Source organism: Pochonia chlamydosporia, chromosome 5 (genome assembly GCF_001653235.2).
Source record: "Pochonia chlamydosporia 170 chromosome 5, whole genome shotgun sequence".
Lineage (NCBI taxonomy): Eukaryota > Fungi > Ascomycota > Sordariomycetes > Hypocreales > Clavicipitaceae > Pochonia > Pochonia chlamydosporia.
Window position 1 is genome coordinate 3843356 of NC_035794.1, and position 27626 is coordinate 3870981.

At 48.1% G+C, this 27626-nt stretch overlaps 12 protein-coding genes across 12 annotated transcripts; 5 read left to right on the top strand and 7 right to left on the bottom strand.

Moving 5' to 3' along the window:
- Positions 1–105: 105 nt before the first annotated feature.
- VFPPC_06460 (fungal specific transcription factor domain-containing protein) lies at positions 106–1223 on the bottom strand (the record flags this gene model as incomplete). The annotated part of the gene is made up of 3 exons (XM_018285490.1): positions 106–693; positions 764–1018; positions 1092–1223. 3 exons carry the CDS (start codon positions 1221–1223, stop codon positions 106–108), a joined length of 975 nt encoding a protein of 324 aa, XP_018142658.1.
- Positions 1224–4094: 2871 nt separating this feature from the next.
- On the top strand, positions 4095–5075 carry VFPPC_06462 (short-chain dehydrogenase; the record flags this gene model as incomplete). Its single annotated transcript, XM_018285492.1, has 2 exons — positions 4095–4794; positions 4888–5075. The coding sequence occupies 2 exons, from the start codon at positions 4095–4097 to the stop codon at positions 5073–5075; spliced, it is 888 nt and encodes a 295-aa protein (XP_018142660.1).
- A 192-nt stretch (positions 5076–5267) lies between these two features.
- On the bottom strand, positions 5268–6230 carry VFPPC_06463 (FAD binding domain-containing protein; the record flags this gene model as incomplete). Its single annotated transcript, XM_018285493.1, has 1 exon — positions 5268–6230. One exon carries the CDS (start codon positions 6228–6230, stop codon positions 5268–5270), a length of 963 nt encoding a protein of 320 aa, XP_018142661.1.
- Positions 6231–7618: 1388 nt separating this feature from the next.
- On the top strand, positions 7619–9234 carry VFPPC_06464 (FAD dependent oxidoreductase; the record flags this gene model as incomplete). The annotated part of the gene is made up of 2 exons (XM_018285494.1): positions 7619–8033; positions 8108–9234. The coding sequence occupies 2 exons, from the start codon at positions 7619–7621 to the stop codon at positions 9232–9234; spliced, it is 1542 nt and encodes a 513-aa protein (XP_018142662.1).
- A 2900-nt stretch (positions 9235–12134) lies between these two features.
- VFPPC_16336 (hypothetical protein) lies at positions 12135–12425 on the bottom strand (the record flags this gene model as incomplete). Its single annotated transcript, XM_018294089.1, has 1 exon — positions 12135–12425. One exon carries the CDS (start codon positions 12423–12425, stop codon positions 12135–12137), a length of 291 nt encoding a protein of 96 aa, XP_018142664.1.
- Positions 12426–12732: 307 nt separating this feature from the next.
- On the top strand, positions 12733–14147 carry VFPPC_06466 (hypothetical protein; the record flags this gene model as incomplete). The annotated part of the gene is made up of 7 exons (XM_022428512.1): positions 12733–12912; positions 12999–13038; positions 13132–13355; positions 13404–13651; positions 13711–13841; positions 13893–14084; positions 14143–14147. 7 exons carry the CDS (start codon positions 12733–12735, stop codon positions 14145–14147), a joined length of 1020 nt encoding a protein of 339 aa, XP_022284328.1.
- Positions 14148–14369: 222 nt separating this feature from the next.
- Positions 14370–16473, bottom strand: VFPPC_14047 (hypothetical protein; the record flags this gene model as incomplete). The annotated part of the gene is made up of 2 exons (XM_018291818.1): positions 14370–15242; positions 15301–16473. 2 exons carry the CDS (start codon positions 16471–16473, stop codon positions 14370–14372), a joined length of 2046 nt encoding a protein of 681 aa, XP_018142666.1.
- A 996-nt stretch (positions 16474–17469) lies between these two features.
- Positions 17470–19116, top strand: VFPPC_06467 (histone acetylation protein; the record flags this gene model as incomplete). The annotated part of the gene is made up of 1 exon (XM_018285497.1): positions 17470–19116. One exon carries the CDS (start codon positions 17470–17472, stop codon positions 19114–19116), a length of 1647 nt encoding a protein of 548 aa, XP_018142667.1.
- Positions 19117–19253: 137 nt separating this feature from the next.
- VFPPC_06468 (D-mandelate dehydrogenase) lies at positions 19254–20469 on the bottom strand (the record flags this gene model as incomplete). The annotated part of the gene is made up of 2 exons (XM_018285498.1): positions 19254–19990; positions 20049–20469. The coding sequence occupies 2 exons, from the start codon at positions 20467–20469 to the stop codon at positions 19254–19256; spliced, it is 1158 nt and encodes a 385-aa protein (XP_018142668.1).
- Positions 20470–21428: 959 nt separating this feature from the next.
- VFPPC_14048 (hypothetical protein) lies at positions 21429–21767 on the bottom strand (the record flags this gene model as incomplete). Its single annotated transcript, XM_018291819.1, has 1 exon — positions 21429–21767. The coding sequence occupies one exon, from the start codon at positions 21765–21767 to the stop codon at positions 21429–21431; it is 339 nt and encodes a 112-aa protein (XP_018142669.1).
- Positions 21768–23169: 1402 nt separating this feature from the next.
- VFPPC_14049 (carbohydrate-binding domain, family 9-like, subgroup) lies at positions 23170–23856 on the bottom strand (the record flags this gene model as incomplete). The annotated part of the gene is made up of 1 exon (XM_018291820.1): positions 23170–23856. The coding sequence occupies one exon, from the start codon at positions 23854–23856 to the stop codon at positions 23170–23172; it is 687 nt and encodes a 228-aa protein (XP_018142670.1).
- Positions 23857–26337: 2481 nt separating this feature from the next.
- Positions 26338–27596, top strand: VFPPC_14050 (BTB/POZ domain-containing protein; the record flags this gene model as incomplete). The annotated part of the gene is made up of 3 exons (XM_018291821.1): positions 26338–26592; positions 26648–27119; positions 27184–27596. The coding sequence occupies 3 exons, from the start codon at positions 26338–26340 to the stop codon at positions 27594–27596; spliced, it is 1140 nt and encodes a 379-aa protein (XP_018142671.1).
- Between the last annotated feature and the right edge of the window lie 30 nt (positions 27597–27626).

The window sequence follows — 27626 nt, forward strand, 5'->3', positions numbered from 1 at the left end:
ATAGATGGCATTATAGAAGTTGGAGATATGATTGTAGATATAGCGTTGTGTTATCAGTAATAGACGTTAAATTCGACTATATCTTGTTATTACATCAGTCTGCCCTCATGTGAAGCAAGGAGGGACGCGATTTCGACTAATGACTTGCCCATACAACTTCAACATGTCCAATCCTCCGTCATCAAGATCCTGCTGCACCCACGCATCTCGTATCATCCTATCCGCTAAAGCCATTGCACCGAGAGGTTGCAGCGCCAGAGACTGTTCAATCACCCGCAGAACACTAAGCCGTTGGTCCTCCGTATTTGCTGCCAGCCCAATGATGAACAATGGCCATGGGCGTTCGCAATGCTCCACCGCGGAAAGAAGCTCAAATGCTTTTGTAATGGCCGTGATTGCACCTGGGTAACTGGTAGATTCGCCTTTGGCAATCAGAAACAGATAAATTAGCGCTGCGAGTCGGTAAAGCTCCGCAACTTGCTCGGAGTGGATGGCGTTATCATTTTCCGTTGAATCTGATGACGATACACCTGACTGGCGCTGCGACAGATCATGTAGTCGGATTTCGAGGGACCGAAGCACTTTGAGATGTGGTTTAGATCGATGTTCAGGGCTATTTCGCTCGTGAACGGCATCAATGACCTGACACAGTAGATCGAGAAGTTCCAACGAACAGCCTGCGATGGGCACCACCTACAAAATGATGCAAGTCATCTCTATTAATCACCGTTCTTACGGAAAGCCAGCAGGCTAATAAACTTACAGTCTGTCTTTCAGCCGAAAAGATTGCCTTGGAAATAATCTTCTCCTGCGCCGCCAATTGAATTTGATCCTCATTCTTGGTTTTCCAATGCTTGATGCTAAATTTGTACATGACATCGTGATAGAAGATCCAGTCCATGATCAGCGACTCGTCGCCAACATAGCTCTCGTGCTGTTGCGTCACTAAGCCGGCGATTCGTTTGGTTCCGCAGAAGAATATGGACCAGCTCAGATCCGACGAGTCAAAGTTCATGGACTGAAGTGAACAGTTTAGTAACTTCACTGTGATTTCCGGTAAGGAGACACTCAACTGTAATAGCCATACTTACTTCAAAAGTACTCAACAGCATACTTGCAGCCATCATTCTCATAACGCAAGCCTCCCCCGGTGCTTGAATAGCCCCTTGAAGCGCTCGAATTGCCGCATTTTGGTGCCAAGTTGCCCCGTCGCTTCTGTGCATGCTCTGATATGAGAGTGCTGAGAGAGCATATCTCGCTGCAAGAGACGATAGGCTGTTGTCTGTAGCAGAGAGTCGAACCAGCAAGCCATAGAGGCTGTCTGCATCGTGGCTGGAGGATATGAGGCGAGCCACTGGAATATAACCTGGCCATTATCAACCAAGGGAAGCTACTGGACATGGATAATGATACTGACGATTTGCAGCGACGGAAGCGTCTAAGTTTGGCTCAACTGGTAAAGATGAAAGGGACGGAAACCAGAGGGGAATCAACGTCAGCCGATCATACGGAATTAGAGGTCCTAGCCGCAACATTAATACCGGCTGGTCGACAAGCTGAGATGTAGTGTAAATTAACAACCTTGGTATTGAGCTCGCTCAACATCGTTGAGCGTTGAATTCACAAATCGAGCACGCCCGCCTCGCGCAGGGATAAAGTACTGTCGACCAGAACGGGCTGAGCGCCGCTTGTCGCTGTCCCGCGGCCATGACAATATCAAGGAGTATCCTAGACATGAACGCCCCTTCTTATTGCAATTCAGACAGGTTGGGAGTGTTTTATCGCATCTCGTCTTTTGCACTAGGAGAGGGTGTGTGAGTGATTGGTCAGCCTGTGCTTGAGTGAGGGAGTGAACTCACAACTGCAATTCAAGCATCGCTTCAAAGCTTTTTCCGTCGGTGATTTACACGTAGAGTGACTGGACGGCATTCTAGCCCATGAAATTGAAGGTCGCGATGGGCAACAGTGAGAGGCGAAGCCTTCCGACCCTTCCGTTTCATTCCAGGTGTCTGTTTGGAAATGGGATCTGGGATAGTCGTGTGGGGAAAACATGGCTTGAAATCTTGGGCGTGTTTATTAGTAAAGCCGGCTGATGGGATCGAATTCGCGCACCAGGATCCGGTGTAACTCAGCAACAAAACAGCCTAAATCGCTGTATTCTCTAACATCACAAGGACGAGGCAAAATATGTATCCATGAGTTTTAGTCTATTGGCATAAACAAGCAAACTAGATAAACTCTCAGCTATCAATTCGTCGGTTCCAGCAAGTTTTAATTGTAGCGAACAACTAACTACTTTGCGTGTAACTTTGGCACATTGCTCTCAACTACCAAAATGTGTCATAGGTAATAAGCGCAAACTACATGCAACATCTGAAATCTCATAACCCATAATGGGGGGAAAAGGATATTGTAACCTTTAGTCAAAACCCAGAATCTAGTCCATGAAAAACACAGCCCATGTCTAGTTGTCTAGGTTTAATGTCTCTACATCAGGTCCTTGACATAGTCTCATACTCCTTATTTACAAATGAGTACGCTTTTAATCCTAACAAGGAATGCAACATGTTTGTCGTTAGTTATATGACCTTGTGTAACATGGCAATGTAAAAGAAATCTACGACTTTAACAACTAACAAGGGCGAGGTAAGAACTTCGGCCTCAAGTTCCAATTGCCTTAATCTTGCTCCTCTAGAACCTTCCGTCTATTACCAAAGTAACAGTTCTACGCGGCCGTTTACACTCTCGACATGGCACCTGCAATAAGTGATTCAAGAAACAACGGCTTCTGCCCTCTCGACACCCTCCAAAAGTTAGTTTCCTCCAAAACCTCCTCTGTAATCAGCCACCACCATTTCATAGCAAAGGACTCTTGAACCTCCCACCCCCTTCTATCCCAAGGCGTCATCCCCCAAACGCGAACATTTGAAACCATATCTGACCAAAATTCCGCCGTGCTGACAACCTCACTAGCACGTAATAGGCTATCTCGTAAAGACGAGAAAGGAATGATGTCTATGTACGGGAGGTGAGGCTTTTGGGACTGCATCGTCGTAGGAGCAAGAGCAGGTGGTGTGGGAATATGAGGAGGGACGTAAATGGCAGGCTTGTGAGGGAAAGTGCGGCAGTCAATTCTGAGAATATCCCCATTGGTGAGGAGAGCCGACAGTGTACGCATACCTGGGAGTGTAATGTGTCGTATGTCCGGTGTATGTGGTGATGGTGTGATTGCCATTGCATGTGTTGACTGCCGCTCAAGCAGCGACCCGTTTGGACCGGGAATATACCGCTGCATGAGTATGGGAGAATTAAAGGGCTTTAGTTTCGACTGGCTGCTTCTTCTATCACCTCTTGTTTCTTTTTCTGGTAAATATGCGATTGAGCTCTTGTTGCTGGACCCAATTGTTACACCACTTTCGCCAATGCCATGTTGTCGTGGCTCTATGTCCTCTGATATTTGCTGCTTCGTACCTCGACCATACTTCATACCTCCATACCAATAGCAAGTTAGTTTCGGCTTAACAATCCAAGAATCTTAAACCTACGATGTAATCTTTGTGACAGTCTATTTTGGATCCGCTTCCGTGCCTTCCGATCCGTAATTTGCGTCCAGTCATCCCCTTTTCTGGCGACCGCAGCATGGTTGAGATTCTGTTCCATAGTTGTGCTAAGTGAACTATGGATAATAATGGCATTACTGCTGTAGAATGAAGGTGTGTAATGGGGACATTGGATTTATAGGCTGACTAGTCTGACCACTTTAGTCAAGTTGTGAGATTACAAATCAGGCAATTGGGATGATGTAGATCCGGTAGCCGGTCAGAGTGGCGCATCTCGGGCTCGCTTCCGACATGGTGATTGGCGTCAAAATGGTCAGAAAGTATTTACAATTAGTACTCTGTATAACCATGGTCAGAAACACCATTCGGACTGTTAGAAAGCATCTTGGCAGAAGTTCGAATACATTTAGACGTGTGAGGGGAGCTTCGAGGAGTATATAAATGCAATGCAATCTACCCGATCAAACGTGAATTCTGAAATGCAAACCATAGCATCAGAACTTTTCTTAAGACCCTGAATTCATGCTCGTTACAATGGAAGCTGGACCAACAAAGACTTGGCACTCAGATACTTATCCCAGTATTGATCCAACTCGACCTTCCCTCTCACTCGCCAAAAAGACCGTAGTGATCACTGGTGGAGGATCTGGAATTGGCCTCGCAATTGCTCTGTCGTGTGCAAAAGCAGGTGCTTCTCACATCGCGCTACTAGGACGAAGAAAGCATATCCTTGATCAAGGAAAAGCAGAGATAGCCGCCGCCGCACCCAGCGTTCACGTTCATTGCGTGCAAGCAGACATCAGCAGTGCAAAGGAGATTGACAATGCATTCCATCATATCAAGAACACCGTTGGGCCGGTAGACATCCTCGTCAACAACGCAGCATACTTTGCAGGAGCTAGCAACACCCTAACAGTGTCCCCTGAAGACTGGTTCTCAGCATTCGATGTCAACGTCAAGGGCAGCCTTCTGACAGCCCAGGCATTTCTGGACGTTGCATCGCCAAATCCAACGATAGCCAATATCAGTACTGCGATTGCACATCTCTCACCAGTGTACTTTCCAGGCTTCTCAGCATACTCGTCCAGCAAGCTTGCAGCCACACAAATGTTTGCGTACCTCCAGCATGAGCGCCCGGATGCTCACATTGTCTCTATCCACCCTGGAAGAGTTATTACCGAAATGTCTGCAAAGGTAGGCAGAGTTGCCGGAAAGGCAGAGGTGATTGACACACGTAAGTTCCCAGGCTGAGGGCTTATACCATATGCCATCTCGATACCCTAGAAACAATAGTAATTGTGAGTATTGAGACTGACGACTTCTGCAGCCGAGCTACCAGGTGATTTTACTGTTTGGGCTTTAAGTGACGAGGCTCGTTTTCTTAAAGGAAAACTTGTTTGGGCAAATTGGGATGTTGACGAGCTAAAGGCTCAAAAGGACGATATCGCAAATGGCAATTGGTTGACAATTTCAATTCAGGGGTGGCCCTTTCAAGAGCCTACCAAGAGGTTGTAAGACTTTGGGCTGCAACGTGCTATCTTCTGTCAAAGTCAAGTACACTCTTAGATTGTTAGCTCTCGTAACAATAGCAATTTTGCTATCAAGTGTTCATTCAGTCACTTTCCACTTGTCCATGTCCTGCGGCTCGTTGACTGATAGCTTCTGGATCATTATATTTACCACGTTCTGCTATTTACACTCAGCGATCTAGATCATCTTCAACTGTCTCATACGATTGTCGATGAACTGCTTCCCAACAGGCAACTCGCGAATCATTCCCTCATACGCATGTGGAAGGCCGGGATATACATGAAACTCTGTTTCAATTCCAGCTGCTACAAATTTGCTGGCATACTTGAAATCGTCATGGAAGAACGTGTCGAGTTGTCCCACATCCATATACAGCGGCGGCAGCCCAGTGACGTCGTCCATCCTGCCCGGCGCAGCATATACTGAGACCTCATCCGCACCACGTTTCCCGGGTCCCAGGTATGCCTCCCAGGCTGTGTCTGTGTCTATCTCATCCCAGATCGAATAGGTCCCAGGCGGAACTTTATCAGTAGACCTGTCATCCAGCATTGGATATGCCAAGATCTGCCTTGCCAATGGAGGATTCAGCTTTCGATCACGAGCCATAATTGTCAAAGCTGCAGCCAAGCCTCCTCCGGCACTCTCTCCCATGACAGCGACTCTAGTCTTGTCCACGCCTAACTTCTGAGCATTATCCATGACCCATTTAAGTACTGTCCAGCAGTCCTCGGATGCAGTTGGAAACTTATTCTCGGGTGCCTTGCGGTAGTTTACTGAGAAGAAGTCAACGTCTGTCTGCGCCGCAAATTGAGTCAGATTCGGCACCGCGATTTCCGGACCACAGCAAATGTAACCTCCAGCGTGCATGTGAATAACTGCTGGCCCTGGATTCTCTGGGCTATGCTTGTTTTGTTTCCCTTTGTACCGCCAGACGGGAATTTGATAGCCGTCCGATGTGGTAACATGGAGAATGTCGTGCTCAACTGTATCGGGGATAGTCCGATCAATCATGCTGGTGTATACTCCAAATATGTCTCGTCGTGCCTGGACATCACCAAATGGCATCTTAGGTTGGCTATCCAGCCACTGCTTTGCGGGTGCTGCTGCAGCGGCGAATTCCTTGTCTACTTCCAGAGGCATGTTGAGAGGTTCCTGAGTAATCTGGTCAGAGTGTAGGAAAACTTCCACAATAAACGAAATGTTGAAGAATCCTGGTCTTTTACAGTCGGTCTCTCCGCCCTACTGTAATGCTCGCTATTGGAGATGGTAGTATTAGGCTCGCTGGACTGAACAGATCCCATCAGTGGTGGACTTATAAGATGTTCCACATTGAGCCAAGCTTCCAATAGCTTCATATCATTGCCGAGGTTTAATGTGGCACCAAGGCGGGGGTTGCTGCAGAGTCCACCAGAACACAAACTGGGCAAGATGTACGTAACACTACAGGTAGTGGTGCTGGTGTGAGTAGTCAAAGTCCGGAATCCGGTTATTACTCCCTTTTAGCTCTACCATGGGGAGTATATTACGAGGTAAAACCACCAGTGTCTTCTTATGCATCCAGTCGAAATATTGCCATAGATGTCTCGTTCCGGGTGATCAGTGTAGATAGGCCATCTAAACCGCCATCACACAATCATATATCTTAGCATGAGTCGTCTTCCATACAGGCACCGACATCAATCGGTTCCGGAGGCCGCGCCATGCCGCGGGCACCGGCGTAGTCGGTCATTCTTTGCCATATATTCGATTCAACCACCCCCCTTGCCAAGAAAATAAACTTGCTATACTCAAACAGAAAGTCATTCCTTGTATAACACCTGGTAACTTGTCTTACCGTTACGCCATCTCTCCTTCATGCTGTCAGTTGCGTCAGATGATGGTACACATGTACCAGGTTCAGAGAGCGAACCCTGCGCAGAGTGTATGTGAAACAATTAAATATTGTATTAAATAAATTGACAGCTAGGTCGCTTGAACCAGCAAAACGCAACACTCCATTAATGCATAGAGAATAGTCTTGGCTGTATCAGTCGACAAATCCTCCGGCCTTATAAGGCCTGTGTAACGCACTTTGTTTACTTGATCGAACGTCTTGTCCTGTCTATCATGACCAGGACCACAAGTAGAACACATCTCCAATGGCTTCACCTCAACAATTTGACAAGGCTCAAAGGATTAGTTAGTTCTTTGCGGGGCAATTCTCGCCTAAGTACAAGTCGGTATGTAACCAATTTACCCAGACCCGAAATATGTCGCAAAGACTCTCACGCTAAGGCACTACCCAACTTGCCACGCTTGTGCGTCTTTCTGGCCAAAGCAATTGCATTGGCTCGGCTGACTACTTAGCACTTTCGCATACATTAGCGGCATTACCGCTGAGGATCGAATGCAACCAAATGGAGCATCAGTTGTCTCAACGTAAACAATAGCCTGACCGTTCCGCCTTATAATATGGCCCGTGCTCCCGCAAAAGTCTAGCAGTTGAGGAGGTATGTAGGCAATCCCTTACTCTTTGTCATTCATATACTATGGCAGATATTAATGTGGACGTTGTAATAATTGGTGCTGGGTTCGCGGGATGTCTCTCACTACATCATATGAGACGGAGAAGGTTTTCGGCCAAGATTATCGAAGCAGGTAGTGATTTCGGTGGAGTATGGTATTGGAATCGGTATCCTGGAGCTCAAGTCGATTCAGAAATGCCAAATTACCAATTCAGCAGTCCGGAGATTTTCAACGACTTTTCCTTTCACGAATTCTACCCGGACGCAACGGCCCTACGCAACTACTTTGGCCACGTTGACAAAAGGTGGGATCTCCGCAAGGACGCCATCTTTAATCAAAGAGTCACAGAGGCAAGATACGATGGAGAAGATAAAAAGTGGAAAATTACGACGGAAAAAGGGCTGGCGGCAAGTTCAAGATTCATCATCTTTGCCGTGGGTACAACGATCAAAGCCTACATTCCCAATTTCTCAAAATAAACAGCTTCACCGGACGTATAATTCATCCATCAGTTTGGCCAGAAGATGTCAACTTTACAGGAAAGAAGACAGGCATCATCGGACAAGGCGCGTCCGGCACCCAGATTTTCGAGCATCTCGCCTGTCGTGGACACGATGTCACTGTTTTTCTCCGGACGCCACCCATAGCATTTCCTATGAGGAACCGCGCCATCACAGGCGAAGAGAATAAAGAGGCAAAGAAAACTTATGAATCTCACTTTTCGCGGTCCAAATACGGCGAAGTAGGGTTCCCCTTTTTGCCCTACGCCAAGCCCCTGAGTTCGGAGTCTGCAGACCAGAATCGTGCGCATATGGAAAAGCTGTGGGAACACGGCGGTTTAATGAATGTTACTGGCAATTACATTGATATTTTGGTGGACAAAACCGCCAACGAAACATTTTACAACTTTTGGTCGGAAAAGGTCCGAGCCAGAATGACGGACGAGGCCAAAAAGGAGACGTTGGCGCCACCAAAGCCAGTGCAACCTTTAGGCACGAAGAGATCCACGATTGAAAACAAATACTATGAGTTGATGGATGGAGAAAACGTCACGCTCGTCAATCTCCAGAAGACGCCTATCAAAGAGTTTGCTTCCAATGGGATAGTCACATCAAGCTCTGGGACAGATGGTGATGAGACACTGCACCATTTGGATGTAGTCGTTGTGGCTACGGGGTACGATTCAGTTACGGGAAGTTTGTACGACATCAACATTGTAGATAAACAAGGCAAGACACTGCAGGAGAAGTGGAAAGATGGCATCCGCACATACTTTGGCATGATGGTTCCGGACATGCCGAACGCGTTCATCTTGTACGGACCGCAGGCACCGACATCTTTGGCTAACGGGCCTACGTTTCTAGAAATGGAAGTTGAGTGGATTGACAAGTTGTTGGACAAGATGGAAGGAGATCACATCACAAGTATAGAGCCAACCAAGGACGAAGCCGAAGCATGGAACCAAAAACTACAATCAAGGTTTACCTTGTTACCGCATAGCAAGGCACCCTCCTGGTGGGTTGGGGCAAACACCCCTGGTAAGAGACGAGAACCGTTGGTCTGGTTTGGAGGGACAAAGGCTTGGTCTGTGGAATGTACCGAAGCATTGAGCGACTGGTCGCATTTCATTACGGACTAATACGTGTCGGTAAATAGGATGGGATAAATGCATTTTGCCTTATGGGACACTAGACGCTACCATGCCCGTGATATGAGCGCAAATACACTGGGAGATGCGCATTAGGGGGCTACTAGTGTCAGGTGCAACAAATGTTGATTATGGCACAAGCTTTCGCGGGAGTGAATACTGTGTCCCCTGGTTTACGAACGAACTTGAGCGCATTTTGGACATTTACTGTTAGTTCGGAGTTCAAGGGAGCACGAGATTAGTTTATACGCCGTAGCATAGTAACTGCAAACATATGATAGATACAGGTTCAGAAAGTCATAGTTTCATTCGCAGGATGTTCTGCAATGTCAAGTGAGTTTTAAGACGCTACAGTCGCTAAATTACTCGTCACATAACACCTGTCACGGTAGTACTACTTTGCAAATCACCTTGAACCTCTTCAGATGGAAACAAAAACTTCCTCAACTTTGCCATGCCACTCAAGTCCCCTTCGATAGTGCCTGCCATCTCCTTGGCAACCCAGCCCTGAGTATAACCACCACCAAAATCGACCATCCAAGCGTTATTGTCCCTATCAATCAAGACGTTTTCTGCCTTCACGTCTCCCCATGTAATACCGTTGTCGTGCAGTGCGGATAAAGCGGTTTCCAGTTGGTCCATCCACCGTCTTCTGCTCGCATACGGCGGGTCATCCGAGCGTCAGGGTGCACTCTCGCGGACAATGACCGATCATCACACGCTACGTGGGTTAGTAACAGCCCGAGGATAAAGTCGCAGTCGTACATCACAACGCCATGGAGATGGCAGATGTTCAGTTTAGTGTTCAAGTCTGAACGATGTATCTTCTTGTATGCTTTGAGCTCCTCAGTCGCCTGTACGACACTATAGCAGGGTTTAAAGAAGCATTCGGTTTGGCCATTGTCAATAAGAACTTTCCTTGGCGGCTTGAAGAGAGTGTCTTCGGGATTCTTGTAGCTGAGGACGATGCCAACGGGATCGTAAAACGCGGTCCATGTCTCCAGATCATCGAGGAAATCATCATCAAATCGGACAAAACGATGGCCATTGAGGTGACCTATCTGCTGGGATACGACGTGGGCACAGTTCCTCGTCCACAATATCGAGAGCAAAAACGAAAAACACCGGGAAGAGATACTCTTGCAGTGTGATCCGAATTTCCTTAGGGGCCGTGGATGGACAAGGCGCGAGCTCAGCAAACAGTGGTTCAAAAGGCTGCATGATCCATTCATAGACGTCGGTGTCGTAAATGTCGTTGAACTCCTCCTCCCCTGACTTGAGAACCTCTCAATAGGAGAGATACTGGCTTGTCATGATGGGCGAATTAACAAAATTCAAGGGCGATATATTGATGTAAAACACCTTGCCGTTTCGCCGGACCGTAAAAGTCGCATCTTGGTCATCTTCTCGTATGCTAGTGATGTGGTGCTCAATTTCATATCTCAAGGAGGGCGTCATTGTGACAACGCTCGTCAATGGACGGACATAGTAGCGAATGCGACAATCGCAGGCAGGAGCAGAGAGTTAGAGGCTAAATTAAAAGACCAATCTGACATGGAGACTTGGAAACCAAGAAACAGTTGCTAGTTAAAGAATTAGGTCAATAGTCAGAATCCTCTGTATGTGCTGGTTGGGTGAGTTTGGGTTTTGCTGTATGTGCAGACACGCCAATCCCATCGCATTAAATCTGGCAAGTGGAACAGCAATATACCAACAAGGGTATGGCTGATTACAAGAAACTTGACCTGCCTACATTACGCCCACCAATGTGACTGCCGACCTGACAGTGGCGGTGAGAGCCGCAGATGATATATTTAGTGTCGCCCCTGTTGAGACAGGTGCAGGGAAACTATCATATGTACCGACGTATTTAATATGCATTGTTTGCTTTTGTTCGACTGTATACTCAAGCAAAAGCTTAACATGAGGGACTTCTTTTGTTGTCATAGATGTTCATGAACTACGCGCGGTGGTGTAAGCGCGGATTAAGTGAGACGTCTACCAAGCCACCGCGCCGAAGAAATATGCGCTGGGACGACACTAGTACCTTTAATAGCTTCCTGCCTGAATGAACGAGGCACCAGAAGTCTAGTGTTGCGCACTCAGCTATCCTTTCCTAAAGTGCAACATGTGTCGATAGAATATAACTAATACTTTCTCTCTGCATCAGCGGAGCGTTCCCCTTTGCCATGCCGAATGACCATTACCTCATTTTCTTTGACAATATGCATCTTGCCATAATGCTGATTGAAACGCACTCGGGCCATTTGCTATTAGTTCGGAGCTCAAACTGCATCGAGTTGAGCAAAAGGTTGGCTTATACGCTGCAAGTATGAGGCAGGTTCAACTTCTGATTCACACCAGACTGCAAGTAATGCCATGGCAAAGCCGGACACGACTCGACCGATCTCAGAGGACTTAAAGTCGCTTGCCCCTTGCCCAACGTCTGCCAACGTCATCGTCCTGGACCTCTGCGATTGGTTCCCAAACACCAGTGCCCTTTTCCCCGAGACCCATCTGATGGGAAAGAAACGGTGGTTTCAATGGATACTTCTTTGAGCCATGTGGGCATAAGTGGATGCTGCTTGGGCGGAACCAACTTGCACCGATTGCTGGCTCACCAAGAAGCCGGCAACATCGACAAAAGGGGTCCGGGGCAAGCTCATGCCGGCTGTGATGCATCGATAACAAGGATACGGAGAAATTGATAACAACAGCCGATCGGGAATAACCATGCATTCTTCACATGCTCAGATCACCAAATGAACACTCCTGCTTTCTGCCACGAGGAAACAGGGGATTCTGTGTCTCAGTGGGTTTATTTGGATCAGCCACAACGCCAATGACTCAAGTGACACAAAACAAATATCCCACTATAAAAGTGCTCAGCTTCAAGTCTGTATAGTAAACCGCAGCTGAAATATCGGGGAACTACAGGAGAGAAAACTGGACCCTGAACGAGCCTCCAGGCATACAGCCATCACTTTGCCAGGGGCCCTGACACGGCACACCGCGCTGCTGGGTTTGATCTGCGTCACACTAGCCTTGGGCTCACGTAGATTGACAGTCTGTTGGACCCCGCCAAAGCCCGCTTTGACTTGTATTCGGACGGGACTTAACTCAACTTGGCGATTTTGACTTTGTTTTGGCCGATGGTGGGACGTGTAAACCGGTGGCAGCATGTGGGTGCGTCTAAGTGGGTGAAGACTTTGACAATTTGCAATGAAGATCGTCTTTGAAATGGAGACGTGCGATTTCGTTGGTGCAGAGTTGTTATCTTTGCCGAGGGTTGTCGTAATGACTGTTGCGTGCCTTGAACATTTGCTATGTTTCTTTTGACTGCTCTCAACTATTGCTCGACAACCTTGAGAGAGTACACCGTCAATGTTGTTGAGTTACAAAACCATGCCAACGCCAAGTCTATCATAACGGCGTAGGAGCAAATACTACCATATCCGAATCGACGACACGAACCGCCTCTTGGAAACGATGGAACGGCCTCCTCCGCCTGCGGGCGTCGACCTCTCCGAGGATAGAAGAGCAACAATCGTAGCAACCTCAGTAGTGACGTGGTTTCTTGCAATCATCGCCATTATACTACGACTTCTGAGTCGGCGGATGAAAGGCATTGAGCTATGGCTAGATGATTGGCTCATCATAGCAGCATTGGTACGTTTTGCACTCCAACTGTTAAACAAACATGGAGGTTTGAGAACAGACACAAGTGGAACATCTACTGACCATTGCGACAACAGTTCCCTTCATGTGCTCATGTCTTTGGCATGGCTGGATACGGTTAGTTCCCGCCTTAGATGCCGTCCATTGCAACGTCAAATCATATCCAGATAGTCCATTTTTAAAAACAGGTTGACTAATTTGGGGAACCAGCTGTTAGCCGAGGCTTAGGACAACACATCTGGGTTACGCCGCCAGACTCAACGCGCGCTTGGGCACTGGGCTTATTCATCGCCGAGTTAGGATACTTCTTCACACTGATATGTGTAAAATGGTCCATCCTGGCATTTTACTGGCGCTCGTTCCATATCCGCCGCTCGATCAGAATACCGATTTGGACGCTGGCAACGGTTGTACTCTTATGGGGAATTGCAGTCGTAAGTCAAACAACCTCTTAGCCAAAAATCCATGCTAATATACTCCAGATCCTCGTAACTATATTCCAATGCCAACCAACACACGCCTTCTGGTCGCGATTCGATCCCGTCAACCCCCGCTCCCCATCCGACTACCACTGCGGCGTGGAAGACACAAAATTCTTCTACGGCAACGCCATCCCAACCATCATCACCGATATCCTCATGCTGCTTCTTCCCGCGCCATACATATACACGCTCCAGTTACGGAAGGGGCAGAAATTCGCCTTGGCGGGTATTTTCCTAGTTGGACTTTTGTAAGTTTGCTGGTTTGATTACACGCTGTCTGTGCGGTGAGGGCTAACATGACTTATAGCGTCACGCTCGTGTCTGTTATCCGGTTGAACTATCTCCTCAAGGGAAACTTGCAAGATCCCGACATTACGTGGAATTTTGTTGACATTGGGCTGTGGTCCGTCATTGAGGGAAACATTGCAATGGTTTGCGGTAAGTGTCACGTCAACACCTCAGTGAGCATTCAGCTAAACGCCAGTACAGCTTGTTTGCCGTTCCTGCGGCCCATTTTGAATAAACTCACATTCGGCATCTTCAACATCTCGTCGGTGGGCTCTAAACCCCACCATTCGAGCAATTTCATCAAAGTTAGTCACAATAACGCCAGTTCACACCGGTGGGACGATATCGGTCGGAGCGGCCGCACTTCTGCAACCGTCAAAGCCAAGGGCGATGGTGAAAGTGATGAGAGCCCATTTGTAGTAGCTGCGTCTAACAAGGGCCCGCAGAGGAGTGTGAGCAGTATCAAGGATGAACGGACATCCATTGAGTTAGGGACCGTGCCGCCTAGACAGAACAGTTTAGGAGACGGGATCATGGTAACGAGAGAAATTACAATGAAGCACCAATCACTGGGGAAGGTTTCCGACATGTGTTAGTATACGAATATATTTAGTAATATTGCATAATCAACCAGCTATTCGAAAGCCATGCGCAACTTGTTTGGGTGACCTCTCCAGGCTAAGCATAGTAGAAGGCGCACGTCTCATATTCTGCATCAATGTTGTTCCCGTCTGGCCCATGTTCAATATTAAACGAAATCCCGTCCTTGGGGAATGCCTGAGAGTCAGCAATCATCTGTCTATACACCGACAAGCACGAGCCCTTGCACCCGAGGGACGAAACACCGTAAGCCGTGTTCGTCAAACCGGTAAACGGCATAGCATACGGAACTGTAACTGGCGCTCCAGGGCTATTGGCATCCTGGAAGTACCACCCGCTCTCGTAGAAATCTTCAGTGCCAGTCCCCATCATTGTGGCAGTTGTGTCGTTGATACCACCAGGTGTTGTGCGATTGAGCCATACCTGCTCATCACCCTCAAGGAACTCGAGCGTATTGGCTGGGACCAGAATAGATCCGCGGAATGTATGTGTTACGCCGTAAGCAACTCCCGGGCCCTTGGTGGATAGGAACGGCCACAGCTTGCCCTTTGTAGTAGGACCTCTGCGGTACTGGGTACTGAAATGACCCCAGGACTGTGTTGATGGTCTGTCTCCTTTACATGGTTGGACAATGGCGTCAAATGTTGCTTCTACCGGCTTCCCGTCACCAGTGGTGAGCTTGATACGTGCGCTCTTTTGGAACGGCATCGGGAAGTACGTTGTCCACATCCCATTAGGGATCAGAGAGTCGACAGAGAGCATAAGAGATCTCGTCAAGCCTTTGGCAATTCCAGCTCCAAAGAATGGGCCAATAGGTACAGCGGAAACAGAATCCTTTCCGTCAAACGACAAGGAGATGCGAATATCTGGCAAGGCGTCTTCGCTGTGGTTACTGTCTTGGTATGTAAACTGGCGCAAGCCTTGCCATGTTTGCCCCGAAATTTTGTAATTCTATCACCGGTTAGAAACATGTATTCAGATGATGCTGTCCGTTATTGGGTCGACTCACATGCGCCTTTTCATCATGCTGGTTGTTCCAGCCAACATTGAGGAGGTCCATCAACACCCAGTCTTTGCTGGGCATGTATCCAGGTGCCTTCCAATATCCACTTTCAGACTTGCAATGTACGGCATAGAAGAACTCATTGCAATCTAAATCCGAGGACTGGCATGTGACGGTAACGTTCATGCTACCACCACCTCTAGTAACCTCAGAAGGGATGGAGACCACTTGGTCATCCCAAACGCCGTCAGCTGCATCACCGCTATCAAGAGTCCCGGAATCATGACCGTTGATCTTGACTGAAACTTTTTGGTGGCCAATAGTCCGGTCAACTCTTCGAGTAAGCCGGCACTGGTTGTTGCTTGGGTCTAGCTGCATTGTAAACGAGCTGCTTCCACCTTTGCCGAATGCGCGACCATCATCTTCCACAAATGAGGTACCTTGAATAGAAGGAATTCTCAGAGACAATGCCGACATGATGCCACATTTATCCGAGATGGTAGCACCAGTAGCTGTATTCAGACTGCCGGAGACATGCTTTCCATTCAATGCGCCACCCTTGCCTCCAATAGCCTTTGGGTCTTGGACTCCGAAGTTCGTATGCGCGACGACAACGTCGTGTACAAAGGCTTTCGGATCAAAGGTAGCAGGTTTGACATTGTGAGGGAACCGGCGGTATGTTACGTGATAGAAATGTGGGTTGTTCTGAGTGGTAATGAGCATACGCTTGCTGAATGGCATCGGCACCTTGATAACATTGCCACCCATTGTGTCATTCGTGTTGCCGACAAATGGCCAGACGAACGGCTCAGCGTGCAAACTGTTAACAATGTCCTGGAGACTTCCTGTAAGAACATCCTTGCCATCGAGGTTGATGATGATGTCGCCTATTTTAGCAACACTATCCGGCTCATATGTGAACCAAATGGAGGCAACCTCTCCTGGGCCGTTGTACTCGGCGATAACGCATCTGGTGCCTTGCATGCGAAGGCAAGAGTACGTGCCGTTGAAGCCATCATCATTGTGGTCTTGGCGATCATACGACGAGAATTGGTGAGTTTCTTCTCCTGGGCGAAGGTTGTAGAGATCGTAGTTTCTATATGCGTCAAGGCCTACCATTGGCCAACTCGTGGCCCTGGCAATCGACGCTCCCAGTCCTAGGAGTAGCTCGAGCTTCATTGTTCTATGATGTTGAGATGAGAGGATGGATTGTCATCTCCTGTTGAGTGGTTGCGATGTAACCCTCTTATAGACATGCAGTTATGCTGGGGTGATCGACAACAACACATTCTGCCTAATGAGCCAGCATGAGTTGATTGCAAGAATATGTCGTCTTTCATTCGAAACTTCCAAACCATCGGTTCCATATTACCGTCGGGTTACATCAGAGTCTGTTTTGGTCGATTACACTGCATCGCGGAGGGAGTGATAAAACTCCGCGAAGGCATTGCCAAGCTGCAAATGAGCAACTGCCTTGGATGGGGTAGTTCAACGCGGGGTAGCTCGAGGAGAAAAGGTAAGACGGGAGATTTGCGATTTGGTTCGAGGGTAGCTTGTCGGCATGGTGTGTCGCTGGCACGTTAAATTGGTGGTATCTCGGCTGTGAGACCAGCCATGCCATGTTAAGAGGCAACCAGGCATGGCGATGGTATGGGGAAAATACTTTCATCGCTCTTCAGCTTCCACATGAAACTGACTTACTCCAGCTTAGTATAGATCTTTGGACGAAGAAAAAATGGCATTATATGTCCGTTATACAGCCAACGTTGACTGTCGAGTTTACATGCGTTGACGCAGTGCATTGATAGGAACCATTGAAAGGTTTCAATGTTCAATGTTAAGATGCATCTGCCGCAGTTTAGCGCACGATCCCCCGCACCGCGAACTCTAGCGCCGTAATACAGTTCCCTCTCCCCTGTATTTCGGCACTACATCACACCGAGCCCCGCTAAACCTTCCGAGCTCCATTCGACCAGACATTTGATCGAATGTTTGACGGCTTGGCATTTGCTTGGCTCCATATTCACAGTCACGAATTCACAACCTGACAGCTCCATGATTCTCCACTCCAATTAACTGTCGTCACACCTCCAACACGCTCCGCGTCTCCCAGTCCCAGTCCATCGATTAACCGCCCAATTTCTTCACGGGGAGTTTCTCCGCGACTCTCGAATCATGGCGACTCCATCTGAAGCAATTGCCTGCGATACCGGTCTAGCAGATCGTCTCCGTCTCGTATTACCCAAAGACATCCCTTTCACCCTCCACCACGTCTCAACACCCCCACGAAAGACGGACGCGCTCTACTCTGCACCACCGAACGAACGACCTGATCGGACGTATTGCGAGAACCACTTCCTCACCGTATCAATCGATCTTCCACAGAGTGCAGTGCCATCACAAAACGGCAACACCCCCCAGAACAGCTCTGAGCCCAACAAACAAGTCGTTGTGCTTGGCATCGAAATCTTCATCTATACCACCGCCCACTCCACAACCCTGTTCGTGTCCAAGGCCGATTCGACTGGGTACTTGCCCCTGTTGAACTTGCCAAAGGGTACTCCAAGCCCTATCCGCGAAGTCTGCGCCGCATTTGTCGATTATCTCGTCGCTGTTCGTAGACGTCCGGATATACCCTTCATAGTCAGCCTGTTTGCTCGATCGCAAGGACAATATCTCTTCCCGGGAAGTGTCGACCACGGGGCCAAACATGTTCTCGACGATAGAGGCTTGATAAAGTGGTGGTGTCGTGTGTTGGATCCTCTGATTACATCTCCTCCTTCTGGTAGAGATTCGTGGAAGAATGCCAAAGGCTACCTTGTCATCCCCGGTCTAGATGCATATGAAACACGCGCATTTATTCCCCGAACTGCCGCAGCCGCATCGTCATGGTCCCTGACGCATCCCCTCGAAAGAATATCACACTACACTCGAGAGTTCGACTGGGTCCCACCACGATGTTTAATCCCACGATTCCCCGACGATCCAAAATCCCGATTCCGTGATGAGCTCGACGAAGAAGCAGGTCGTTCTGGTCCTATGAAGACATCTGGTAGCTGGAAGACTGTAAAGACACTGGACATGTTTTGGGAAATGATGGCCTACAGGCAAGAATGCTCGAGTGGTAGGATGACGGGCTTCATCTGGGTCGTTTTTGACGACAAGACTCCTCAGACTGATCAAGATCAGTCGACAGTAACGCCGGAAACACCTAAAAAGCAGCGAAACGGAGCTGTGATGGCTCCCAACACCACACCTCGCAAGTTGTTTCCTTCCAAAACGGACAAATCCGACAAACAACCCAAGAAGAAGTCGGAAAAGAAAAAGATCAAGCTCAAGGGACCTATCAAACCCCGTCAGCCACAAGCCAAGACTGCACAGCGGAACCATTTTCTCAAGGTTCCGGTCCATAGTCCTTATTACTACTGGCCCCAAGACGGCAGGGGTTCGCGCATCGTCAATGAAACGATGTACAAGCGAATCACGGAGCTAATGCTACACTTGGACTTTTCCAGTAAAGACAAGGCAGTGACTAGTTCCCGGCGATGGACAAAGGAAGTTGGCCAAGGTGGTGACTGGGGAGTGAGGGTTGTGGGTGCAAGGGAGCCCACCTTGACTGCTGTGGAGGGTGCTGAAGGTGCTGAAGTGAATAATCTTTCTGGGCTAGTGAAGAGAAAGAGGGCCGATACGTCAGGGGATGGAGTCAATGTCCTTGGTGCGGGATTGGTGAAGAAGAAAGCCAAGGACGAAGCGGAGAGCCAGCCTGGGGTTAACGTCTTGACAGCTGGTCTGGTCAGGAAGAAGCCAAAGGCAGAGGAATGAACATGTGCTGAGACTTGGATTCAGTGATTTGTGTATTAGTACGTAGCATTGCGAGGCGTTGGAGCAGGTCATTCTGTATATTAGCTTTGTACCAAATTGTAGCCCTGTATGTACGCACTTCATGATGCATGATATGATCACCGTCTCACGTCCTCCAAATTAACAGCCGACAAGGCCTGGCCACCGCTCAGCACAGCCATGACATTGCGCATGCTCAATTCTTCAAATCCCTCATGTGTCTCCACTGTGCCACCACCGTTGTGACATGTCAACATTGCTTTTCCTTTGGCTGCAAACTTTCTCAAACCCTCATGAACATGCGGTTCATTTGCAAACACATCCAGCGCGACGGAACTGAGCTGTCCTGATTCCAGTGCTGCCACCAAATCATCTTCATTGACCAGCGCTCCCCTCGCAATATTCACAAACCTGCCCCCCTGGCGGAAGTGCTTCAACGTAGATGAGTTAATGATAGTGTCGCCCCCAAACCCAGCTGGCGTGCACAGTATCACGCAGTCAGCTGTTTGAAGCAAGGACTCCAATGTGTCGTGGAATGTCGCAGAGAGGGCACCTTCCACTGTGGCTGATTTCTGTTCCACATCAAAGTAGTGAATCTTCATTCCGAATCCGAGGTGACATCTCGTGGCTATGCGTTGACCAATATTTCCCAGACCAATTATACCGAGAATGTGGTTTCGCAAATTGTGGCATTGTGCCGGTGAGTCGAGATGACAGTCTGTAAAGGCAGACGGAGAGTTGGATGTTGCTGCCGTAATACACCACGGTATATAGCGGAATGTAGAGATTACCATGGCGACGGACAAGTCAGCAACTGCATCTGCAGGCGCCATTCCTCCGTTGCAGTAAATGATTCCTATAGAGCCGGGTCAGTATATCCGTCGCATCATTGCCCATGCACCGAGATAAGTTACCTCGTTCACCTAACGACTTTGTATCAACCCAGTCGTAGCCAGCACCCGCACTGGCAAATACCTTTACGCTCTCTGGCAATAACTTGATCAATTCTTCATCCCACTTGCCCATCTCGCCTCCTGAGCGCCAAAACGGGCGAAAGATGCCTTGGAAGTCGCCCCATTTGCCCTCCCTTAGACTCTGTGCAAAGGCTGCTCGTTCACGGTCAGGCGTCGACGGTCGGATGACTTCATATTGAGAGGATAGAAGGTCATATGTGTTTTGGTTGAAACGTATGGGGTCACCGAGATGCAAGACCCGTGGTTTTGGGGCAGGTGTTCGTGAGTGGTTGACAAGCGTTGGGTGGCGAAGAGGATGCGGAACTGGTGAGCCAGAGCGGGGTGTTGAGCCTGGTATGGGTGTGTTATATGGTTCCGCCATGATGAAAGTGAATTTGGAGGGAGGAGAAATTTAAATGGGAAGCAAGATCCAGTTCAGGTCGAAGCAGGTACAGGAAATTGCATAAAGGTGATGATGAGGTGTGATGTGATGTGATGTGATGTGATGCAATGTGCTGAAGCAAGTTGCCAGGGAAGGTGCGGCTTTTGCTCCTTCATCGGCAATCGCTCGACCCCCACGGAGAGAACGCCGGCCTTCATGCTGCATCATGACTGGAAAACGGTTGAGGAAAGCCCAGACTTGATTGCGAAATCGGCGGAAGGTGACGTGATGGAGATGCGATATTCAGGTTGCCTTTCAATGGATCTGTGCTTGGCAGTTTAGAATGGACATTTGTGCTGGGTTGACGGGACGCACTTGTGATTACCGCGAATGGGGCAAATGTTAGTTGCGCCATGATCAAGGTTAATATACTCACAATATACTTATATACGAGCGTCATATAGTTTACAAGTAACGCTGTGACCTCGCGAGGCCTGTATTAAGCAAAGCCCTGCTTTCAAGTGTATCAAGGTTGTGGAAGAACAAGGAACCCGTGCGCTATATCAGCTACGTCCCCGACGTCGACAATACTGCTGTGAGTGTATTCATTGTAACCGATATAACGGTAACATCGTAAATTGCCAAATTCTGCTATTTCATACTGCTACAACAGAGTCAAGTTTATAGCTTGAACTTGACCTCACCTGAGGAGCCATCACAAGACCAGATCACAGGAACACCGAATTCGGAGGTGCTTTCAATGTACTCAATATATTTACAATCGTTCGGGCCACCAATATGTACAGTAGAGCCAATCCCCAGCCCTCGTCTAGTTATCCTCATATACACATCTTAAAGTTGCTCAACTTGCCATGTCCCCTGTAAACGCCACGAGACAAAATTTCGCCAACATTTGACGAATAAAAGTGTCATTCTCTATTCATCCCCCATCTTTCCGCTTAAAGAAGTCTGTTCAAAGTGGCAACAATATGGTTAAGTGCGTCGTTGGACTTCTTGATCGCCGCGTCAAAGTTTGACAAATCCCGCTGAATCGACGTCTTCGCAGAGCCCTTCCAGTCGCCAATGGTGCCTCTAGCACGGTTTTCGTAGCTTCTTTGGATGTTTCGGATCTGGTTGATGGTGCTTTGTGTCTGGGCTCTCAGGGCAGCAGCCTCAGCACGGTTGAATGAGACGGAAGCTCGGTCTTCAAGAACGGCATCAGGGGCCGCATCAGGAATGGCAGTGGCAGTAACAGCCAGAGCGGTGGCGAGAACAGTGAAGAGACCGGTGACCTTCATTTTGACTTTGATGGTGGATGATTGTTTAAGAGTTTGAGAATGGTGAGACTTGTTGGTTGGATGTGTTGGTGAGTTGTTGCAGAGATGATGGATCTTTGGTACAAGGACTTTCAGAGCTTTATATATTCATCTTCGGCGCAATCAAATTAATCTTAAATTCTATAATTAGCCTTCAAGTTTATTTCCACCAGACAGGCCACCCTAGATGACCATAATAACGTTATGCGCTTCACAATTCGTGATTGGCTCATTCTGATAAGACTGACAGGCACGAAATGTATCCTGGTCCCTCAGCCGCCTCAGCCGCAAGCCTAACTAACATGCTGGCAGTCAAGCACGCAAATCCTTCCCAGGTAAGCAGTCATCTCCACCGCTATTCCCTGTGCATCCCCATCAGCCTCATTTAAGGCTGCAAACAGGGGAGGAGCAGTGTTTTTAGCAAAGGTGCACATGCCACTTACCTTTGGGAAACCGGGAGGTCGAGATGATGCCATGATTCGCGTGGATTCTTTCCAATGCATGTATAACGTGCTGACGGGCCAAGCGGTTGGCAGCCCTTCCATCCTATTTCCAATAGGCTATAATTTAGCCTGTTGTGAGCTATTTTAGGAACTGCTCAGGTACAAGTCACGATAGCGTCAGGCTTGCATACTTGGCGTAAGCAGCTTATGCCTTGCAGGTGATGCCTCTGGGGAAGCAAAAATCTCTATTGAAACACTTCTCTCAGCAAACTCCTCTCTACAACTTGAACCGCGGCTCTGCAGATCACGGTCTTGCTGTCACGAAACCATGAAGATGCAGTTCGTGTTAGCGCGAATGCTTTGCCCCAACTAGCTCCAGAATAACATGCCAAGCCTTTCCGCCATTTTGCTGATAGCAAGCTTCACTGGTCCTGAATTAGCATTCGAATCAGTGTCGCCATCTTCGGTTTTCTTGTTGGCCATGAGCTGGTCACCAGTCTGCCCCCGACGGTGATCATTTAAAAAGTCACAGCGTAGTTGTCATCTTTTTCTTTGAGATGACGCCACAAGAGCCCAATATGAGTCCATCGTCTTCGTTTGGAGCAAAACCCAAAACCCAAAAAAAAAAAAAAAAAAAAAAAAAAAAAAAAAAAAAAGAGTAAAAGGTTTGGGGACTCCCATCACTGCTCAGTCTGAAAATGTGCTCCCACAAGCCGCTGTAATTCATCGCTTGAACAATGTGGTGCGTGTCATCGTCCAGTTCATACCCCCCAATGATTCCGCCGCCTCTATGGCACGCATGTAAGCGCAATTGAGTTGTATTAGTGCAGCGCCGTCAAGACGTGTAATACTGAAAACAAGCCATAGCCCACTCTATAAGGGCCGAAGAGACTCAATTAATGTGTATATTTCGTCGAATTACATCGCGCGCCAATGACCCCTTACACAAATTTCACCTTTCCAAAGTAACTTGTAATATGGAATTCTGCCTTGTTTGGGACACTCCACGCACCAAGGTCTTGGTTAGGATACGTCTGAGAACTAACCACAGTTCGGAAGAAGTTCATCCTCCACTCTGTACCTTTTGCCCTGCCCGTGTCGATATTAAACAAGCCCAGAGGTATCTTGACATCGCTGACCCATAGCTGCTTTGGCTTAACAAGCTTAGTTACAGCACTAAACCCATCGGTACCAGGGTCCAATACAAAGAAGTGGTCAAAGGGAGCACCATCGGCGCGCACCTTAGAAGGATTATATACAAAGGCCTGGTAGGTGATATTGTTAGGGTTCACCTCAAATTCTAGATACTTCTTCGGGTTATCCGTGCCCTTATAGATAAAGGCTTCCATAACCTCATACTCCCAGATGTTGGCATTAGTGCTCTGGGACAAATTATAGTAAAAGTTTACCTCGTCGCGGGCGATAAACCTGATGTCTAGATGAGTATCGGTGTAGCAAAGGTCAACCTCGGTTAGAGGGAAGGGCTTTAGATCAGGGACAGATTTGTTGTATTTAATCGTGCCAACGCCGCGAGAGCATGACGGTACATCAACGGAGGGAACTTTGGGCTCGCAGTCGGTTGGTAACGCAGCTAAGGATAGGGTTGCGAACATTAGAAGAGGAATCATTTTTGGGGTGGTAACTACACCTCAACCTTAGGATATAAGAAGAGGAGTAAAATTGAGTAAAATAGTTCAGATAAAATCGATGCATATGTTACTAGCCTTTTTTCTAAGACTCGTGCTAAGGTCCTTCTTGGGGATCTAAGATCCGTGTTTATATAAGTCATAAGAGTGGCCAAGTATATGGTACGAGATCTAGATTACACCATCGGTTAGCGTATTTTGTGGTTTACCAGCGTTGCCTCCTTGGTATGGTCAAATGCCCTATGCCATCACGGCAGCAGTAGGATGATGTGTCTCAAGGTAATTGGGCGTACTTACCATGCAAAGTTTAAAACATGCCGTTTGCCGAGTTGCATCGGCTCTTCAAGGCTATGCTCTATGCAAAAATTCTCCACTCAAGGGCAATACTTCGTATCGCCAGGAAGAATGCACTGCATAGCCGGTTAGCTACCACGCCACTCCGCAGAGTTTAATGAGGCTCCAAATGATGCGTTTAGCACCGAATCGGCGGTTCGGGTCAACAAGGCCTCGACGACGAAGTATCAATGCAAGAGTGTGTAGTGTTATAACTATCACTGCGTTAGATAATATTGCGTCCGCATCACAAAGTCTTTGTCTTACCACCTCCTCTGCCGGCCTCCCGTTCAGGCCTCTGGCTAGGTACTCGGAGGCTTCACTGCGATTTATATCGAGCAGGGCACTTTAGTACATCTTGCTTGCAAGCGACACTCGGTGTATAGCTGGTAAACTTACTTAGATACATGTCCTAAATAACGTAGGGGTATGGTGATCTATTGGCCTCCAATATGCTGCAAAGGAGCGAGAAGTTGCTCTCTCGCAAGATCAAACCGACCGCCCTGTTATATGGTCTCCCACGCAGTCTATCGTCTTGCTGGACTATACCCCCATTAGCCATCTACTAGACTCCTGGCCGCTATTTGAGGACATTGCAGTCTGCCTGCGGTTATCTTGGCCGTCTATGGCCGAGGACTTCCAAACTTTGGCACCATAAGTATTATGGAGATGCATTATTTCGAGGATGTTAGGAGGGTGTGTGGGATCTCTATTAGCCCGAAATTGTATCTGATTCGAGGACAAGCTATTGCAGGCACGACATTGAACTCCTCTTTTATTATACATGCTCAGGTGGATGCAGTTGGAGCAAAACGCATGACTGTAGGCATGAAGACTGGTGTTGCATAGTAGTTAATAACTGCATCCGTTTTTCGCAACGGTAAGTATCCTACATTGTGTCGACAAGCATTCGATCACATAGGACGCATTGAATAGGCTGTAAGCCTTAAGGTGTTGATTTCTTGCAAACCCCCTTTTCTAAGTCCATGCAGGATACGCTCCTTAGCTCTGACATTATTTCTGACGGAATTAGACTTGATTTGGGTAGTATATGATAGAAAGGAATGCCTGCATCAACGTAATCTGCAAATGAGATTCAATGAGGAACGGGGAGAGTTTTAAGACTTGATGCGGTTTTGCGTTGCGGTTTACAGTAAGAGTCTGATCAAACACTAGCTCCAGTACTATTAGCCAACAATCTCAGTGCGGTTCTAGAATCAGCAATATCACCTCATGCGAGAGGGTTGGGCGCAAATTGAAATACACGATGCGATGCGTTATAGCGAAAACTCTGACCATGACTGTACCATGTATGATGGGTATTGTAGAATTTTTTCCACTTCTGCCGCAGCAGAGATCCTACCTCCACGCCTGCCATTCGGAGCCGAGTGCCTTGTATAGATCCCATAGCTGCAGGGGAGAACCCTTGCGCAGTTAGTTCGACTGGACGTCGGGTCCTACGACTGTCTAACCAAAATTCTCCCGTACTCGCAAACCTTGGGGCTACTCCGAGCTGAATTCCATTACATGCTTTAACACCGGTGATTTGACTCTCTGTATAATAGGCAGCTCCAGCGGGCATGCCAGTAAACTGTCGGACAATACTTTGACCGTCTTGAATTGCCGAGAGGAATCCGTCTATTCTCTTTTGTGAGGGAGACGTGATATAATCTTGCGACCCTAAATAGGGAGCTGAGTCACCCGGAAGCCCAGAAATAACATTAATTCCGCTGCTGAGCACTCGGACTGCGTGATGTGGATTATTATGATGCCTCTGACATGCTTGTGGTAACGGATATGAAACCAAGTACACTACCAGAAATGCGGCCGTCTTGTGATTCTATGATACTTCAAGTACCAACTGGTCCATTTTCACAGGGTCAAGGGGTCATGGCATCGCACAGTTCACGAACAGACAATTTCTGTATTGAACAACAAGAGAAACCCCATTCATAGACTTCTCAATGATGAAAGGTGAACAGCTATGTGCATTCATTGCTCAATATCATACTCATATCAACCCTATCCTATATATTTTTCACCCCATGCACCTTTTCCCTTGTCCGGAACCAACTCCTTTCATCTCAACGACCCGAACAATCCCATATCTCGGAACACTAGATCATCAACATGGGTGACCAGCTTTTCTACAACATTGACCCAGAAGGGGATCTGCTGATTATCCTCCAGGCAGGAAATCGAGGTGATTTCGCCTCTTGGGTCGCTAATCATACGCCACCCAAACCAAGCAGCCCAAGAGAAACAGCAGCGTCTCCAAACGGCCAACAACACCATGCAGCGTCCCCTGCAGTTGACAAGACTTCCGTCCGTCAGCCTCAACTCATGACTCCAGATCCTGTGCCCTTTATCGAGGAGCCAGAAGAGGTACAGTGACAACGTAATCCCAACGCATACAAATACTCACCAGAAAACACTACAGATCAAATTCCGCGTCTCATCCAAAGTGCTATCGATGTGCTCGTCCTACTTCAAACTCATGTTTGCGGGTCCATGGATGGAGGCAATGTCGATCCACGCCGACGGCCTATACCACGTCCATTTCCAGGGCTTCGACCGATGGGCAATGCTCATAGTCTTGAATGCCCTGCACCTTCGCCACCATGAGCTTCCTAAACTCCCAACGGTTGACACCATTGCCATGGTTTGCGTCATCGTGGATTACTTGCAGTGCCACAACGCGCTCTGCTTCATCTGTGAGCGGTGGTTTCAGAGGGTACACAACGAGTTTGTCCAGCCCAAGACATATGACCGAAGTCTTGTTATCTGGGCTTTCATCGCCTCTGTCTTTCCGGGAACGTCTCTCATCTACAAGCACTTACGCCGGGTTGCTGTTCTCACAAGCCGTGGGCCATTTCAAACCCTTGGGCTTCCAATGGCAGAACACAAAGTTGGTAAGCACATGTTGAATTCCGAGCGTGATAACTCATGGAAAGGTCTGACGTGAAGCAAACTTAGATGAGATTGACAAATATCGAAACGACACTATTGGAAAGATGATATCCACCATTTACGATCTTGTAAACAGGCTGCTCAACACCAATGGTCTTTGCTCGTTTGAGTGCGGCTCGATGCTCCTCGGAACGTTGATGAGGACCCTCGGCGACAATGGCATGACGCAAGTACGACCCCAGGAGCCGTACTACGGCATCTCCGTTCAGGGGATTATTTGTGCGGTTGAAGAAGCGGTTGCGCCGTGGAAAGACGCTGTAGCAGCTCCGGCAAGGGAGCATGCTGGAGGCGTGGTGTGCTATCTTCGAGGCATAAGTGCGACCTGGGAGGATCTTCAACTGTACTCTTGCAACGTGCAGGTGCTTATGCGCGACATGGAGATGTATAGTTCTCAACTGGAGGAGTTGTTGCAGCAGTGATGAAGAGTGTGGTGCTGCTTACGATGGGAG